The 20,275-nt window shown below is 41.8% G+C and overlaps 2 protein-coding genes across 2 annotated transcripts; both read left to right on the forward strand.

Annotated features, from left to right (window-relative positions):
• Window positions 1-449: 449 nt before the first annotated feature.
• LOC132583438 (olfactory receptor 6E1-like) lies at window positions 450-1,409 on the forward strand. The gene has a single exon (XM_060255075.1). It carries the CDS (start codon window positions 450-452, stop codon window positions 1,407-1,409), a length of 960 nt encoding a protein of 319 aa, XP_060111058.1.
• A 10,960-nt stretch (window positions 1,410-12,369) lies between these two features.
• LOC132583439 (vomeronasal type-2 receptor 26-like) lies at window positions 12,370-20,265 on the forward strand. The gene is made up of 5 exons (XM_060255076.1): window positions 12,370-12,512; window positions 13,933-14,224; window positions 14,425-15,249; window positions 17,980-18,106; window positions 19,337-20,265. The coding sequence occupies exons 1-5, from the start codon at window positions 12,370-12,372 to the stop codon at window positions 20,263-20,265; spliced, it is 2,316 nt and encodes a 771-aa protein (XP_060111059.1).
• Window positions 20,266-20,275: the final 10 nt, after the last annotated feature.

The raw sequence follows: 20,275 nt of genomic DNA on the forward strand, positions 1-20,275 counted from the left end.
CGTTCCATTTTATCTTTTTTTTTAAATCAATTTGCTCTGATATATATATCTATATATTTTATGCCAATAAAGGCTAACTTGACTTGACTTGACTTGAATATAAATAAGTGCAAGCAATTGTTTTACAGAATGTTCTTGTAAAATAGTAGAGCTAACTGACCAAAGACACTTTAGTTAATTCTTCTTAACTGATTACAATTAGAATGTACATATGCCAGCTCAGGTTTTTCAAATCCTCACTTTTATGTGAGGTAACCTACAATGTACCTGCCTACAAGTTTCAGACTTCTTCCTTTTGCCTTCTGTTTCAAGCACATATAGTTGAAGGTTTCCCTGCCTAACAGCATTATCTGTAGTTCTCTGTATGTCTGTCATATTATCTAGAATTTGCATCCTGAGCTGTCTGGCTGCTACTTGCTCTGAAGTGACTGCTTCAGCTGGACACTATGATGAAGAACCAGACCAGAAGAGTGTCAGAATTCATCCTTCTAGGATTCTCTGGGGCTAAGAGGTTTGAACTCCTGCTTTTCACTTCATTCTTCATCACCTACACAATTGCTCTGGTGGGCAACTTCCTCATTCTTACCGTGGTGTGGTGTGAGAATAGTCTTCATAGTCCCATGTATATGTTTATTGCCAACCTCTCCCTTTTAGAGGCTCTTTACACCACTACAGTTATCCCCAAAATGCTAGCTGACTTCTTTAGCCAGAGAAAATCTATTTCTTTCAACAGTTGCATCTTCCAAGCCTATTTGTACTTCTCAGCAGGTTCCAGTGAATTTTTCCTTCTGGCGGTCATGTCCTTTGATCGTTATGTTGCTATATGTAACCCTCTGCGGTACGCGGCTATAATGAACACTCATTTATGCATACATCTAATAGCTGTCTCCTGGATGTCTGGCTTTCTTGCAGTAATGCTTCCTGCCATCTTGATACTGCAGCTATCATTTTGTGGGCCCAACATCATTGACCATTTCTTTTGTGATGTTGGACCCTTGCTTAAGCTCTCCTGCTTTGAAACAAAGATTATTGAGCTGATGAATTTTGCCAATGCAGCCTTCTTTCTCCTAGGTTCCTTACTGGTGACAGGGGTGTCCTACATGTACATCATTGTGACAGTAGTTAAGATCTCCTCAGCCAAAGGGCGCCAGAAAGCATTCTCTACCTGTGCTTCACATCTAATGGTGGTGACACTTTTCTATGGCAGCTCCATTTTTATTTATGTTCAACCACAAGAAAACCACTCATTGAATGGGAACAAGGTAGCAAGCATTCTGAATACAGTGGTGACTCCACTTCTGAACCCTTTCATTTATAGCTTGAGAAACAAGAAAGTCAAGGAGGCCCTGGAATGTGTTGTTAAGAGGATTACTGGTCAATTAACTTGCCTGAGAATTTGGAATCTTTAAAAGACATAGTCTGTATTGCAAAGAGTTTAATGACAATGAGAATAAGTGAAGATTAACATGGGACATGCATAGGGATATGGGATTGAACTATGTAGGTAATTATTTCAGGAAAAATCTAACCTTGAGTTATAAATTCCATCCAGTATAGTATAGTGGACAGAGTCATATTTGACTAGGAAAAGTCAAACCCTGCTTAATGTTGGGCATCTTCACAGTTTTATCATCCCAAGTTTTATCTCAGAAAAGGTTATGAAAATACAATGGAAAAATTCCCTTTTCTGTCTACCTTAGTCCAGTAGAGGTTAGCAGAGAATTTCTGGACACTAAATTAAAATTTCTTCATATTGAAATGCTCGTTTACTGTCAGCCAAACCTACGTCACAAGGTTGTTATGAGAAAAAAATTGGAAGGGAAGGACTAGATATGCCACCTAAGGGTGTGCATTATGAAATAACACAGTGAAGATAATATATGGAAATAACTGATTTGGGCCATTACACTTATTTCCTAGAATGGGAATACAAATCCAGGATTCTTGGAAAGCTGCCAATCAATCACTTTGCAAAGTTTGCTCCCAGCCAATCACCTTTGGAGACAAGCTGAAAACAATCACCATGTTCTTTAGCTCCCCTTGTTCAGGGCCTTCAGAATTTGAACCTTTGGTACAATTTGTTTGAAACCTGGGGCTCCTTTAGTGCATATGTGTTCTAGCTTTGCTTCTTCTTTCCTACATCCTGTGTCAGAGCTGAGTCCTTCCCCCTCTGCTCTGCAAGTAGAATGTCATGGAACACTTTATTCAGGAACACATAGAATTGGGTCCCTTGGTTCAATTTATTCAAAACTATAGTGTTCTATAGAGGGCAGGCAACACTAACTCCCTTGCAACGTTGGTGGTATTTGGATGGAAACTAGCCACTCCATTCCTCCCCAAAAAGACCCCTATAGGGAGTAATGGCAAATTTTGTGGACAGGACCAGACAGAATGTGAAGGGGGGGGTTCTTCAAAAGGATACTTCCTCATTTTGTGAAATGAAAAAAAAAAATAACAGGCCACAACAAGGATGGGTGGCAAACACATAGTTTTTCTTGGTGCACATCTGTAATGTCGTTAGGTTAAAAAAAATTATATATGTGTGTGTGTGTTTAAATAGAATAAAATAAAACTGAAACTGGTCCTACTGAAGTAATTTTTTTTTATAGTTAAGAATAATTTTTCATTTCACTGTTAAGCATGTCAACACTAAAGTTTCATGTCTTGCCTTCCCTTTATTTCTCAGTTTTTCTCATGTATCCTTTATATTTACTACAGTTTTGTGTGTGCACTTGTATGTGTGCATATGTGTGTTTTATAAAAGATATCCACAATGGTATTTGTGTTTTAGCAGGAATCCAAACTATAACACTGGGGTGTGCTGTATGGGACCATATCACTGAAATCTTGGCCCACCTACACTGGCTTCCAGTTTATTTCCAGGCACAATTCAAGGTGCTGGTCTTAACATTCAGAGACCTAAATCGTTTGGAACCAACATAGCTGAAGGACTACCTAATCCATTATGAACCTGTGCAACCATTATGGTTATGTTCAGAGGCCCTGCTTCTGGTTTTCCCAACTTCTGAGGCTGGGCAAGTGGCAACCTTGGAGACAGCCTTTTCAGTCATGGCAACAAATCTCTGGAACTTTTTCTCCTGGGAGAGTCATCTGTTCCCTTCTGTTGCCATCTTTTGTCAGTGTGTGAAAACTGATTTATTTCACTTTGCATTCCCTCAATAATCCCTCCATCCTAACCAATGTTTTCTGCTTTGTATGCATTTTAACCATTATATATGTATTTTAACTCTCTTTAAAGTTGTTCTATTGAGGTTTGTTCTTCAATGAAAATATTAACCATTTCAGACACAATTCTGTATAGGAAGTTTTATTATTTCTTATTAGGGGTTCTACCCCTTCTTTTTGGTTACCTACTGCATGGCTGAGATATTTTGCAGTAGTTTGGAGGTTCTAGCAGGGCAGAGCAGGTATCCTATACCCTTGATTGAAGAACAGTACACTATTTAGAGCTCTGAATGTTAAGACCAGCACCTTGAATTGTGCCTGGAAATAAACTGGAAGCCAGTGTAAGAAGACCAAGATTTCAGTGATATGGTCCCATACAGCACACCCCAGTGTTATAGTTTGGATTCCTTCTATCTGGGATTGTCATCCTCTTCCACCGAGCATGCAGCGTCGAGAGGGATGTGCATGGAGCTGAGAGGGAGGGAGGTGACACCTGCCTAGCTAACCAGATCTGCATTGGCGATCAATGGGGTGACTAATGTCACAGCCAGATCGCCCTCACATCTTAGCAGTATTCTGAATGAGCAGTTCTGCCTCTTGCTAAAACAGTTGTATCAATACCTGATGAAACAACCTGAGGAATCAGGCAGAAGTCTTTGACATCACTTTTCTCTTTAACTGCTGTAGGTTCTGAGGACTGTACTTTTCGATGTTCTGCATGAAAGGCAGAGGCATTTCCACTGACACAATCTTGTATAGGAAGTTTTATTATTTCCTATTAGGGGTTCTATCCCTTCTTTCTGCTCACCACGTTTGAGGCTTTTACCCATAGTTTCAGGTCAGTTATGCCTGCACCAGTCAAGACTAGCTTCCATTGCACATAGAGGAAATGCATTTTTTTAGCAGATAACCTGGACTAGGATGTTCTGATTTCTTTCATGTTTGGTACTGCAATTCCCACAATCATCCTAAAGACAATGGCCTATTTTGAGGCACCCAACTTTATTTTCTGATGTATTATGCTTGTCACAAATAGATAAATGAACACACAGGTAGCAGTGGTGGACTGAAGCAGCAGAACACAGTTTGAATCCTGTGGCACCTTTAAGACCAATGAAGTTTTATTCATTGAATAAAACTTTGTTAAATAAAGATTGTTGTCAAATCAACATTGTTGAATAAACATTGAATAAAACTTTGTTGGTCTCAAAGGTGCCACTTGACTCAAACTTTGTTCTACATCCTTTTATTACTTTAGACAATGTAAATGTATTTCTATGCCAAAAAAACAAAACAGAGGCTGGTCTTGGATAGTTCATCTGAGCCTCAGAAAATTTCCCTATGCAATCTCACTTCCTCTGCTTGTCCCACTTCAGTCTCACAGCTGATGATCTGATCTCCGCTGCAACAATAATAATGAGCCAACTTTTGAGATGATTAGAAATCTAATTAGAAACGATCTCATCTTTCTCATCTTCATCCCTGAGTACTATTTTATGAGTGAACGTTGAATCTGAAAAATTGAGTTGAGATTGTGGATATGGTGTTCTGAGACTCCCAAGCAATTATGAAGTCATCAGAAGAGCAATGAGGTTCTTGCACCATAACCATTCCAGAAGGATGGAAACCAATAACAGGATAACTGGAGTAATAAGCTATTTTGTCTCATTTCTTGCTTTAGCTGAGTCTGTTTTTGAGACAAGCTCAATGGGGCTCACTAGAGCTTTTTTTGTAGAAAAAGCACAGCAGGAACTCACTTGCATATTAAGTCACACCTCCTGATGTCGTCATAGTTTGACACAGGACTTTTTGTGTAGAAAAAGCCCAGCAGAAACTCTTTTGCATTTTAGGCCACACCCCTTGACACCAAGCCAGCCGGAACTGTGTTCCTGTGAGTTCCTGCTCAAAAAAAGCCCTGGGGCTCACCCATTGCCCCCCCAGGCGGAATAACGAGACACACACCAGATTGGATTAAAGGGCCACTTTATTAAAACTTAACGGCAAGGGCAAAACATGGGGACAGATCAAGCCAGGGGTCAACCAGACCACCTTCTTGACCTGAAACTGGGCCAGCCCCCAAAGCCAACAGAACGGCTCAGACCTGGCCGGCCCGGCAACATGCTCACCACACACCTGAGCTCCGCCATCCACACAGCCGTGCAGCCTGGGATGCGGACACTCCCCACGTGCCTGGATCTACAGACACCCTGGAGCCAACCTTGGGCCATACAGCTTAACAGTCCCCCCAGGGAAGCCATGTGCCAAAATGGCACGATGCAACGGGAGCTCACCAATCCCCCCAAAATAATCCCAACCACAAACTGCCACAGACAGCGCCAAGCCTCTGCTTAGGCCGCTGTACCCCAAACTATAAAACCCGAAGAAGCCCTTGCCGCAAGTCGGCCAAAAATAGCTCGTTGCCCTTCTCTGACAGATGGACACCATCCTCTCTGTACAATTCCGGCCTGCTAGATAGAATAAGAGGATGGGGCACATAACCCCCAGACCCCCTAGAGGGCTTTGCGCAAGGCCCTACTGGCCTTTAACCTGGCGCGCTCCAAACCAGCTGGGTCCCAAGCTGTCCGCCAAAACCGGCGCGGCAGCATGGCCGACCACAGGATCAATACACCAGGCCACCTATTGCCGATCAAAGCCAGGTCTGACTGGGCCTGAATCGAAAGGGCCTTCCCTTTCACCAGCCCCAAGTCATTCTTCCCCAAATGTATTACAAAAGTCTCTGGGGGAGGTCCTCCCAAATCCCTGAACAACAGGGGCAGGAGCCCGGGCCACCTCATACCCCGACGGCCCTGCCATGTAATCACAGCTCTGTCGCTCAGGCCCAGCTGCGAACCGATTGACGTCCGTTGGGCCTGGTGTTCCGCCCAAAAGACAATGCTGTGGCCTCATATAAAGATCCTTTTCCTCTCGCCACCAACCACAGCACCTAGAAGAAAAAACTATTAGAACTGCAGAACAGGAGTGAATAACATAACATGCATCAAACAAGTCCACGAGGCTATAGGCGTAAAAACCCCTCCTTAAGACCGCAAAGGCCGAATATAAGCTCTGTAAGCTGCAGACTTCCAATGCCCCACTCGACGAATATCCTCACCCCCATAGCCCAGCACAGCGGCTGTGGAAGCCGCACCGATTCTGAAGGAATGGGTGCCAAATTTGCGACCCCCGAGGCCCAAATGTTGCAAGGCTCTACTCGTGATGGCCCAAAATTGGTACTTCGTCAAGGGGGCCTCATCGATATGGCGGAAAAAGGGGGCCATCTGAAGATCCATGCCATTCGATGTAATGCTTGATTGCCGCCACTGGGCATAACTCACGCTCAGCACAAGTCCCAACCGTCACTGTGCAGCCATGCTGCTTCTGATCCGTCTTTGAATGGCGGACCCTGAACACCACCCGGTCGCTGAATAAACGAACATCTCTAAACTGCAGGGCCCTTGCAGAAACATCGTTGCGGGAGAGCGTGACCAGCTCTGATACTCTAAGCCCCCCCCAAAAAAAGGCCGTCAATGCGGCACCGTGAAAGAGAGCCTCCTCATAAGATGACCCACAAACAAGGGCCCAAGAGGCATGAAGCCCCCTGAGGAAGGACGGCGAGATAGGCTGCCTACCATCAATCCGGGGTCCGGCTTCATGAGACCAACCTTCCAGCATTTTTTGTATACGAAAGTCCTTAGTCGCATCGCCGTGCCCCCTAACCTTACTTGTGAAAGCCAGTGCAGCCAGCTGGCCATGAATGGATTTCACTGAAAGACCCCTGTGCTTCTGATGCACACAAAACTGTAACCACTGTTCAACAGGAATGGGCCACACCTCCGGAAGCCCTGGCCCATTTCTGAAAACCAAAAACTGGCTAGCCACCCGGTCAAACAACCTTTGGGTGCTGGGCGCTATGGCAAGATGGATCGCCCGGCTCACTTCTTCCCTCCAATCAGCCACAATTCCTCCGGGATGCGCTCAGGCAACAGGTTGGCCTCCGGGGCTAATTGATGGAAATGGTTCATCTGTTGGCGAGACAGAGCGTCCACCACCTCGTTACATGTGCCAGGAATGTGCTTAGCCAAAAACAAGATGTTCAGTTTTAAACAGCGTAACGTAAACGACCTGACAAGCCGCATGACCGCGGGGGACTTGGATGTCAGACTGTTAACAACATGGACAACTGCCATGTTGTCGCACCAGAAATGTACTGTGCAATTGGCCAAGGCCTCGCCCCAGAGAAAAACTGCAACGACAAGCGGGAAAAACTCAAGGAACGTCAGGTTCCGGCACAACTCAGAAACCAACCAATCTTGCGGCCATAGCTCAGCACACCAATGCCCTCGGAAATAGACCCAGAAACCGATGGAACCGGCGGCATCTGAAACTATCTGTAACTCAGCCTCGAGCTGCATATCAGCCCACCAGAAAGAAACGCCGTTGAATTCCATTAAAAATGTTTCCCAAACCGCACGGTCCGCTTGCATCTCCCTCGTAACACGGGTAAAATGATGCGGCAAGCGCAGGTTGACCATTCCATCACAGAATTGCCTCAAGAAGGCCCTGCCAGGAACCACTACTTTACAAGCGAAGTTCAAATGGCCCACTAGCTGCTGCAGTTCCAATAAGGTGACCTTACGCTTAACCAACACCGATCGGACGCGTGTTAACAGGCTTAAACGCTTATCTTCGGGCAACCTTGAAAACTGATGCACTGTATCCAGCTCGATGCCCAAAAAGGTAAGAACCGTAGTTGGCCCCTCGGTTTTTTCCGCAGCCAATGGCACGCCCAATTCCTTGGCCAAATCCACGAAGGCCGTTAACAACGAAAGGCACTGCCCGGAACCCGCAGGGCCCACTAAAAGGAAATCCTCTAAATGATGAGCCGTGTTCGGAATCCCCGTTCTAAAACGCAATGCCCATTCCAAGAAAGTGCTAAAACGCTCAAATGCGGCACAAGAAACTCAACAACCCATGGGCAGTGCCCTATCAACATAATAACTCCCTTCGAAAGCGAAACCTAACAATTCAAAGTCCCAGGGGTGAACTGGGAGAAGGCGAAAAGCCAATTTTATATCGCACTTTGCCGACTCAGCACCCCTACCACAACGCCGAGCTATCTGTACTGCTCGGTCAAAAGAAGTATATTTTACCGAACAAAGCTCAGACAGGATAGCATCATTCACGGAACGCCCCCTAGGATAAGAAAGATGGTGAATTAAACGATATTCACCTACCGCCTTCTTAGGCACGACACCCAAGGGGGATACCCTCAAGTTCGGTAAAGGGGGGGGACATAAACGGGCCTAAAACCCTACCTTCAACACACTCCTTTCTAATCTTCTCCCTGACAATGCTCTCGAAACCCCTAACGGAACGCAAATTGGAAAGGTCATCTGTATAGGTTTAATGTACTTCTGTGAATAGTTTGAGATTGTAGAGCAAAAAGTGCAAGGGAGACTTTTGTATGTCTTTGAAGATAACATAACTTTTACTTTTAAAAAGGTGGAGAAACAAATATGAAGGAAGGTCAAGACTTCTCATCTTGCTGCTTCCTTGTCCCCCTCCCCCCCCCAATATATCCAAAGCTTCAGAATCTTGCATATGAATATTTATATGCAGATTTTATTCTCATTACTGTGAGTTGCTAACTATTGCTTCTAAAAGTGTATGCCCATTAATGCCAATGTCAAGGTTCTGCTGTCAGCAAATATATATATATATATATATATATATATATATATATATATATATATATATATATATATATATATATATATATATATATATATATATATATATATATATATATATATATATATATATATATATATATATATATATATATATAAATAAATAAATTAATCAGATTTTTATTAACAGCTTTTCAGTTTACAATAAAGAATACTGTAATGCAAATCAATATTGATAAACCATGCCATTTAATTAACAAGGTTTTATTTTGCTATTGGCTGTAACCTGTTCATTCCTTATCTTTCCAGTTAGATGAAAGTTTTAATGGGTTGTACTGAATTTTACTTTTTCCCCCTACGTAAATTGTTTTGAACATTTTTTTTTAAAGTGACAGCTAATGAATGCTTCCAACACGTAAATAATAAAATACTATAATTCTGTTTCAGCAACAATAGCCAGATTCTGACAATACATTCTCCTTTGCCAGTGAAGCAGTAAAGTTATTACGATTTTTATTTGTTGCCTCTTCCCTACTTCTCTTTCATTAAAAATAATGGGATGGGGAAATGCTGACTTTTGGGAATTTCAAGCCTTGAATGTGCGATTCAGCAAAGCTTAAATCTGAAATCCTAAACAGTTACACCCCTCCTACTCCACTGAAGTCAACAGAATGAGAAAGGTGTATCTGTGTTTATGGTTGCACCATAAAGTGTTCCCTCTAAGCTAAGTTAGTGTGAGCTAGCTCAGTTTTTTAGTCTCTGGCTCACACATTTTTGGTCTTAGCTCAGGAAAAATGGCCCCAGAGCAAACTAATTTATGCAGTAGCTTGCAACTTTAATGCCAGTATCTCACAAAGTAGAAATTCTGCTCACAAGACTTCTTAGAGTGAGTATTGACCATAACCAGCTGGTTATAAGACTAGGCAGTGCATAACAATGCTGTTATGAAGTAACTAGAAATATCCTCACTTCATTGGGCAAGGGGAAGGGACAGCAGACAGTGGTGTGCTATTTCCCCTTCTGGTTCTTCTTCCCCTTCTGATGACCATATCAACATCCCATATAAATCCCATATAAATAATTTATTTATTTATTTATTTTTTATAACAACCAGCCCCTTCAGGGCAATAGGCAGGTATGAATGGGGGAGGGAGGTGGGCCAAGTCCCTACTCCAAGGGCACACCACCCACTAATGACCCAGTAGGGGCCTATGCCAAGCACACACTACCCCACCAAACAAGGCCCGCTGGCCTGCAACCCACTGTATTGCCTAAAGAGGCCAAACAAACAAGAAGTGGGAGGGGGTGAGTGTATCAAATAAGGCCAACAAGGAAGGGGGGGAAGGCCCGCAAAGGCCCAACGCCGCCTCCCCAACGCACCACCACTGAGCTCCCAGAGCGACTCGCTACCCGCGGCCCCTGTAAAAAGGCCCACCAACCCACGCCTCCGACTCGGCCTGAATCAGGCCTGAAAACACCTGAGGGGGAGGAGGGGAGGAGAAACATGCCGGCGAGAAAAGACTCGCAGGGCCGCGCGCCGCCGACGAAGCCGCACCGAAGGGGCTCCTCAAGCCACAGCTAAACGCTGCCCACGTCACTAGAAGATGCCTGGGCAGCCGTCGGAGCCGTCTATGCAGCAAAGAAGCCTCGACAATCCACGCTCCGCTCTTAGGAAGCCAGCAGCCAACCGGTAGGTTCTGCTCGGACCGAGAGCAGAATTTCGCACTGCGTGCGAGGGGGCGGGAACGGCCTCTTAAGGCCGCTCCTCGCCCCCTCCCCTATAGGACTAACCCATTGCCTCGTATCCGAGCGGGGAGGCAATGAGCGGCACCCGGCCTCAGCGGTCGATGGACCGCTCGGCCGGGAAGGTGCCGAATTACTGGTATACTTGTGAATGGAGCATATATTCATTCAACTGATTTTGGACAGCTCTGGAGGAATATGGTGGCTACTACATCACTCAGATTTTGTCTTTGCTTGGTTTACCTAGAGGCCTAATGAGGAGTGAGAAAGAAGCATGGCAATTTTAACTCTTTCCTGGAAGTAAGTGCAATTGAGTAGGCCTGATATGCATTCTGAGTGGACCTGCTCTGTTAAACTCAGAAGGCCCTCTGAGATATCCAATGTTTTTGCATAAAGATGAGTCTATTTTCCATTCTCTCTCTGGCTGATCATTAACTTGTGTTGCAGTATGACTCTCCCATGGATTCTTGCCATACAAAAATATAAGTGGAAATATGGCTTAATATATGTATGGCTGTGAGAGCTGGACCACAAGGAAGGCCGAGCGCAGAAGAATAGATGCTTTTGAGATGTGCTGCTGGAGAAGACTCTTGAGAGTTCCTTGGACTGCAAGATCAAACCAGTCAGTCTTAAGGGAAATCAACCCAGACTGTTCACTGGAACATCAGATGCTGAAGCTGAAGCTCAAATACTTTGGCCATCAAATGAGAAGGGAGCACTCCCTGGAGAAGATCCTGATGCTAGGAAAGACAGAAGGCAAAAGAAGAAGGGGACAGCAAAAGATGAGTTGGATGGACAGTGTTACTGATGTAACAAATACAAATTTGAGCAGACTTCGGAGGATGGTGGGAGACAGGAGGGCCTGGCGTGACCTTGGGGTTGCAAAGAGTCAGACTTGACTGTGCGACTGAACCACTACAATAGCTTAATATACTGCAAATAACCAGATATAACTGTAGCCATGGCATAAATGTGTACAGGGAAATATGAAAAAAGACAACAGGATCTCAGTGACAGGCCCCATCCTCCATTTAGGTACATTTCTGATACAACATAAGTGCTGACAAACTGTATATGTGTAGGCTTTATTCTTCAGTGCAGATCTCTGTAAAAAAAGATAATTCTTGATTTTGGGGACAGAGCCTGGGGACAGAGAAATAGAAATACTTGCTGCAACTCACTTGCACTTCTCTGTGTACATGTCCTAATTGGCTTGGTTTTTTTTTTCAAACTTTTGGCAAAGCTATGGACAAACACGTTCCCTTAAATGTTTTGTTCAATGTGATGACAGAGGGTACTCTAACCCTCTGGGGAAATCATTGTGAATCCTGCAATTATCTCCAATCCTTATGATCAGTCCTCCTCCTTGGCAAAGCCCACACAAATTTTCAAAGGTAATACACAACCTATGAACAAAGTTTTGAAGATTAATAAAAATCCACAGAAGCATTCGGTGCTGGGGTAACAGCCACGTATAGGCAAACTGCAATCACCTAAGCTTTTGGGGAAAAAAATCTTTAGATTCACAGACTCAAATTTCAGATTAGTACCTTAGAACAGTTAAGAGAGTGTGAAGGCCAGGTGTTGTAATTAAACAAGTTGGAACTAGGCAGTTGATGGATGATGACTGGCTAAAGGATTCTGTGGAACGGTAGGCTTTTCCTTCAAGATGGTGCTTCTCTTGCTGGTGCTCTTATTACTGCAATGGCTCCCTCAAACAAAATGCAAGCCAAAGAAATATGTGTGCACCATGAGCGATCCACTCTTTATTCCACATGAATACTATCTGGCAGGTAACCTCATCATTGGTGGGATAACTTCTCAGCTCATAACTTATTTTGAAGAGTTGTTGTTTGCAGAAGACCCCAAGAAAAAACAGATTGGAGAACCTATGTAAGGATTTTATTTTTAATTCCATAGTACAAAATGGGGCAGGTTAAAACCAAAGAAGGTAGGTAATAGGAGCAGTGCCTGGGGGTAATTAATGTGACTGCAGATGAACAAATGAGGAAAACAAGAAAGTAGTATTTTTTTAAAAAAATGTATATAGCTTTGCAGAAAAAAGTAGTTTTTGGTCAATTTGTACCACCTCTGTGAGTTTAAACAGAGAAACAGAGGTATGTAGTCTTTCACATTTCCTTAACACTGACTTTCTGACTGAAATAGCATACACACACACACCACTCAGCTGCTAAAGTGTAGTAGGAATTTTGTGCAGATTACATTTCAAAGTATAGTTCTGAAGTCTGAGATACAGATGTTAAGGAGAAACAAACATAATATATCAGAAGAATGTGCTTGAGCACTGCATGGAGACACCATATGTGAGAAGTTTTGTAAATGTGTGAGTCATGTGAACATGGCTATATATGTGGAAGTATGCGATATAAGAGGGAAGAATATGTACAGCAGTGGGGGGCCAAACTTTCTTAATGTAAAAGCCACATAGAATAAATGTCAGATGTTTGAGAGGCACAAGACATGAACATTAGATGTTTCACAGGACAGGAAGGAAGGAAAGAAGGTAGATTGGGGGAGGAGAGATGAAAAGAAAGCAAATTTAACTTTAAATGCATTCCCCAAGCTGCTGTCTGGCTTGGTTGGAGAAGTGATATAATGAGAGAAATGCCTTCTCCAAGCTGGCCAATGGGGTGGTGGGGGTTCCGAGAGTCACACAATATGTGTTAAAGGGTTCTAAAACAATTCCACATCCTCTTTTATATGACAGTCCTTCAAGTACTTGAAGATGGTGATCATATCACCTCTCAGCCACCTCCTCTCCAGGCTAAACATCCCCAGCTCCTTCAACCTTTCCTCATAGGACTTGGTCTCCAGACCCCTCACCATCTTCATTGTCCTCCTCTGGACCCATTCCAGCTTCTCTATATCCTTCTTAAAATGTGGTGCCCAAAACTGAACACGATACTCCAGGTGAGGTCTTACCAGAGCAGAGTAAAGTGATACCATCACTTCACGTGATCTGGACACTATACTTCTGTTGATACCTCCCAAAATTGCATTTGCCTTTTTAGCCACCACATCACACTGTTGACTCATGTTCAGCGTATGGTCCACTAAGATCCCTAGATCCTTTTCTCACGTACTACTGCTAAGACAAGATTTGTTATGTTGAACAAACTCCGCTAATCAAGTACGTACAAATCCTATATTTTGCTTTAATTAATGAATCGCTGAAAAGTCTGTTGACAATATAATAAAAGTGTGTGAATATGGACTTGCAAAATATTTTTAAAAGTGCAGAACATTCATTTTATGCAATGCATAGATCTCATATAAAATGCCTTGTTTTCAGCATGCAGCTGAAGAACTACCAGCATGTCCTTGCCTTGGTGTTTGCTCTGAATGAGGTTAATAATAATCTCAAGATTTTACCTAATGTCAGTCTTGGATGCCACCTCTATGATAGTTACTTCAATGCAAAACTGACTTATCAGAACACCTTGAATTTCCTCTGCACTTTGAAAAGGATCATCCCCAACTACCGCTGTGACACCCAGAATAATTTGATAGCTGTCATTGGGGGACTTGAATCTGAAATCTCTCTCCATATAGCCAACATCTTAAGCATCTACAAAATTCCACAGGTATAGTATGTGTGTATGTATTGTGATGATGCCCCATTGATTTAATACATAGTTGTATAAATTTCTGTATAACTTTTTCTTTTTGCAGTGTTGGAATGTTAAAAATTATTACAGAATAATTTCCAGATCATTGCACTGTAGACACAAATCAGTTTCTTAACACCACCTAACCAGTTATAACTATTAGACTTTTTGTCTAGGTAACCTACAGCTTCTTTGTTCCAGCAATGAAAGATAAATCCAAGTTCCCTACCATCTATCAGATGGTCCCCAATGAAGAAAGTCAATACAGAGGAATCATCCAGCTTCTGCTGCATTTCCGGTGGATATGGGTTGGGATAATTGCATTAGAAGATGATCATGGAGACAGGTTTGTGCAAGTCTTGATGCCACTGCTGTCCCAGAATGGCATTTGCCCTGCCTTCATTCATAGGTTTCAAATCTTGACTGCCTCTGAAGACATGAGAGATATTTTCTTCACGTCAAGACCAAGAGAGATTTTGAGCCTTCTCCAAAACAAAACAGAAGTCAAAGTATGTGTCACAAATGCTGATTCACATACTATGATGATTTTGAAATGGTTTCTGTACCTGGGTCAAATGGAAGATATGAGCGAGGCTGTGATGGGCAAAGTATGGATCATGACAGCCCAATGGGATTTCTCGTTACTGGCGTATGAAAAGGTTCTGAACATTGAAGTGTTCCATGGTGCTTTATCTTTTACAGTTAAGTACCAAGAAGTAACTGAGTTTCAAAATTTCCTTCACGTTCTACATACCCATTGGCCAGAAGAAGATGGATTTCTCAGGGTCTTCTGGGAATCAGCATTTAATTGTTTGTTGTTGGATTCCAAACTGGATGGAGACCCAGGTCAATGTACTGGTGAGGAGAAACTAGAAAGCCTTCCAGGTCCTTTCTTTGAAATGAGCATGACTGCACAAAGCTATAGCATCTACAATGCTGTCCACGCCATTGCGCAAGCTGTACATGCCATGTATTCAGCTAGGCACAAATACAGGAAAATGGTATGGGGTGGAGAGATGGATTCTCATAATCTGCAACCATGGGAGGTAATATGTTGCACCCATTCCAGTGATTTGCAAATGTTTTTTGAAAAAGGAAACATCTAGTACCTATCATATCTTTTATTCTAATAATTGTTAATGTAGTTAGAGTGTAGTAGTTTCTGACTGATTTAGATAAAAAAATGTAGGTCCCAATTGTTATATATAGACCGACAGTCCATTCCTAATACCAAAAGTCATGCAGTCCGAAAGAAAAATGTGCAATGAGATGAGCATAGGGATGGAAGGAAGAAAGTGCCAATTTCCTTCATCTGTATGCCCCATTTGTGTTTTTAAAAAGTAGCCTCTCATCATATCCTTGTAAAACCCAAGATTATATGTATCTTCAAGTCTCAATCAATTTATGATGATCCCTCAAAGAGTTTTTTTCTTTTTGAATGGAAGAGAGACAGAGAGGTGATTTGTCATTATCTTTCTCTGCAGAGTCTTGATGTTCCCCCAGCCAAATACCAACCCTGCTTAATTTCTGAGATCTCATGAGATTGGACTATATACCATAGCAGTCCACATTTCCCAAACACAACTTTATAAAGAGTACAAACAAAAACAAAACACCCACACATCACAAATGTTGTGCAAACTAGCTTGAAATTTAATTGTTTATAAAATGGGATACTTCTCCCTTTTTGTTCAAGGTAAGGAAGTAAGGAGCCCTTTAAGTACAGGACAGAATCTTTGATACTTGTATTCAGATTGGGTTTAAAAGAAACAAAAAGCACAAACTATATATTGCAGTATAAATAATTTTACAATATTGCACGCTATATTGTATTGCTGTATAAATTATCTTGTCACAATCAGTCACAATTGTTACAAAAGAAACCAACCTGAAATATCTAAAGACTGGTGCTTAAAAATGACTTTGTGAAATATCATTATCTAAGATTATTATTTCTCTCATTCCATCTAGATATATCCTTTCTTGAGGAACATCTCATTTAATAACAGTGCTGGGGACCTCATTCATTTTAATGAAAAAGGTGAACTAGAAATTGCATTTGATATCATCAACTGGATAACTTTCCCAAACCAAACCTTTACAAGAGTAAAAGTAGGAGAGGCTTCACTGGATTCCAATTTAATCATTAATGATGAGTTCATCACATGGCATGAGACATTTAATCAGGTGAGCATTTGACTGCGGGTAACAAAACCACATTTCGAAAGTGCCCGAATGCTCGATTTGGACATTCCTTCCAATGTCATGGAGTAAAATCCTATTGCACAGTTTTGTGATGTGGCTTGAGGTCTCTTGAGAATTTCTCATTACCCAGAGTTCTTGGGGTTTTTGTTACAATTAGCATTGCAAGCAAATTAATTAACTGAACTTGTTCTATTTGTACCATTACCCTAATTGTCTTTGCAATTCCCTCTACTCTCAAGAATGTACAGTTGATATAGAATGCTGAGGCCAGAACATTGACTGGAGTTTCAAACTACATCACTCATCCCATTGATGCTGGTTCCCAAGTTGCTTTTGGGTCTAATTAAGGTTCTAGTATAGATCAGTAAAGCTCTATACAGCTTGGGGCAATATACCTTAAGGACTGACTGCTCTCAAATGAACTTATCTGAGCACTCTGGTCATTTTCAAAGACCGTGCTTTGGGTACCACCACCATCTGAGGCTAAATAGATGGCAACCCAAGAAAGGGTTTTCTTGGTCAAGACACTTAAACTTCACAACTCCCTCCTGAGGAAATTTGTCTGAGTTTCTCTATTCTCATCCACCAATTGGTAGCTTTTTTTTTTTGCTTAACATTCCCTTTCTAAATCCCCCTAGTCCTCCTCCCTGTCTGTTTATGTTTATGTGTTAATATATTTATACTTTAAATGTTTTAAATGCTTGCTGCCTTAAGGAATCTGAGTTGGGTGGAGAGGAGGCATAGACATTTTTAAAATGAAATAATAAAAATTTATATAGTGAACATCCAGAAATAAAACTAAAGATGGTTGAAATTCCAGCTACCTCATTTCCAGAAGATAGGAGATGAATTCCAAATTCAAAGATAGGTTTTCCTTACAACTATATGTTTATATTTTTTGTTCCGTCCATCTCCCAAAGATTTCTTCTAAGAGAGGTTAGGCTAAAAACTAGTATATCACTCAAGTTTCCATTGAGCTTTACAACTGATTGAGGAATTGAGCCTGGGTTTCCTTGGCCAAACTCCAAGATCTGTTCACTATTCTGAGTTGACACAATCAAATACTTCTACATAATTTGTTTTAGCTTATTACAAAATCAATGCACTATATATTCAGTTACCTAACTGGTTTTGTCGATATCCATCCGGAACCCATTTCTGATAACCACAATATTTTCCAAACTCTGAATGTATGCACTCCGGTACTTATAATATGATTCTGAAGGTGGAATGCTATCACCTTTTCTCCTCAAACTCATTCAGTTTTCTCCTTAGTACAGCCTTTGTTCCACATAGGTTTTGTCCATGTATCGTTGCCAGAGTAGCCTTTTTGTTTTGTCAAAGTGAACACCTCTTCCCATTATCACAAATGGAAAAGCTAGTTGGGTCCCACACAACCTCTTGCTTGCAAAGTCCTCTTCTTCCACTGCATTGCCATCATTTCTATTTTTGAACCCTGTTGGTTTCACAACTAAAAGCCAATAAGAAATAATTAGAATAAATATATATTCTTGTTTTATGACTAGGTGGTGCCTCTCTCTGTGTGTAATGATAACTGCCACCCAGGCTACAGCATTGAAAAAAAGGAAGGAGAGTCATTTTGTTGCTACAGTTGTACTCTGTGTCCAAAAGGGAAAATTTCAGACAAGAAAGGTAAGATAAAAGCCCACCATGCTATAAAGTCTACATGAAATATTAAAAATAGGATGGCAGTGTCAAAATAAAAGTAATTCCTCATTATGGCATAAGACTGATGTGTGTAAAAATATCCCAGTTTCTTGGCCTCTGGGATCCTGCCTGGAACCATGAAGAACATGTGTAAAATGTCTAAGAAAAATAAGTGAATTCAAAGCAAGTAGAATTGTGGATTCATTTAGAAACAAGCTTCACTTCCAGAGAGAGAGCCGGTTCCTTTAAGACAAATATAAAACAGACATCCCATTCCTTTGCTGAACCACTATCATGTTATATATTCTATGGTGGAATCCGAGGAGGGCATAGGAGTTAGGGTTTCAGAGTGGGGTCTATCAGGCTCAGGTTTTCTGTGAAAGCTGACTGAGGGATTTCGGACCACTCGCAGACTTTCAGCCTAACCTGCTCAGGGTTGCTCAAAACAAAAGTGGGAGAGAAGAATGATGTAAGCTGCTTCCCCCCCATGGAGAAAGACTGCCCCTTTCCTATGTAGAGGCTGCAGGGAGGGGGAAGGTGATGGAAAGCTAGAGTTAGAGGGGCAGATAAAGGGAAGGAGATAGGGTTGCCAGCTCCAGGTTAGGAAATTCCTGGATATTTAAGGGGTGGGGCCTGGAGAGGGTGGGGTCTGAGGAGGGGTGGGACTTCAGGCAGGTACAATGCAATTTCCTCCTGTGCAATTGCTGTTGCCAATATCCAGGTGAGAATTGGAGATCACTCATAATTATAACTGCTCTCCAGATGGCAAGGAGCAGCCTTCTCTTGAGGTGTGGGGGGAGTGAATGCATTCAATTAGTTGCATGGAAAGACAGCAAGGATGGGAGGCACTTGCCCAGAGCCTCTTTCTAGAGCCTATTGTTTTTTTTATCAACAATGGGCCTTATTCCTAGTTTTTAATAATTAGAAGATGGTCAACTTTTTCATTTACCAATACAATCCTTATGACTACTCCAGAAAGAATAATTGGGATGAATTTTAGGTGAAAGACTCGAACAGCACCTTAAACATAGTCCAACCTCCATTTCAGGGAGAGTGGGAATGCTGGTTATAGGTATAATAATATATAATATTTTAAAATAACTTGAAAATCATTATTGATAGATTCCTTAGTTTCAATGAATATAGGAAAATATATATGGGATGGAAAATGTGATATGGTTCTTATGATGAACTTCAGTCTTTTCCTATCACCAGACATGGGAGATTGTTTCAAATGCCCTGAATATGAGTATCCAAACAAAGACCAAGATCAATGTCTTCCTAAGATTTTAAACTTTCTGTCTTATGGTGAACCATTGGGAGTCACTTTAGCATTCTTGGCTTCATCTTTCTCTCTGATCACAGTTTTGGTGCTTGGAATTTTCATTAAACATTGGAACACTCCAGTTGTCAGAGCCAACAATCGAGATCTCACCTATTGTCTACTCATATCCCTCCTCTTCTGCTTCCTCTGCACCTTGCTTTTCATTGGCCAGCCTCAGACACTAACCTGCCTTCTACGTCAAACAACCTTTGGCATCATCTTCTCAATTGCTGTTTCTTCCTTGCTGGCAAAAACCATCACTGTGGTTTTGGCTTTCATGGCTACTAAGCCAGGGAGCCAAATAAGGAAATGGGTTGGGAAAAGACTGTCATATTCTATTGTTATATCCTCCACCATTATTCAAGCAGGAATTTGTGCTATATGGATCTTTATTGCTCCTCCCTTTCCATATATAGATTCTCATTCTATGACTAAGCAAATCATAGTGGAATGTGATGAAGGATCAATAACTATGTTTTACTGTGCTCTGGGTTACATAGGATTCTTGGCTACTGTCACTTTTATTGTGGCTTTTTTTGCTCGCAAGTTGCCGAACACATTTAATGAAGCCAAATTCATCACTTTCAGTGTGTTGGTGTTCTGTAGTGTTTGGTTATCCTTTGTTCCAACTTATCTGAGCACAAAAGGAAAACATATGGTAGCTGTGGAGATCTTCTCCATCTTGTCCTCCAGTGCTGGTTTACTGAGTTGTGTCTTTTTCCCTAAATGTTTTATAATTGTTTTTAGGCCTAATTTGAATTGCAAGAATCACCTAGTAATAAGAAATAAATTCATTTCTAAAAGTTTGAAATGTCTATAATTGTATATTT

This window comes from Heteronotia binoei, chromosome 15 (assembly GCF_032191835.1).
Source record: "Heteronotia binoei isolate CCM8104 ecotype False Entrance Well chromosome 15, APGP_CSIRO_Hbin_v1, whole genome shotgun sequence".
Classification (NCBI taxonomy): Eukaryota; Metazoa; Chordata; class Lepidosauria; order Squamata; family Gekkonidae; genus Heteronotia; species Heteronotia binoei.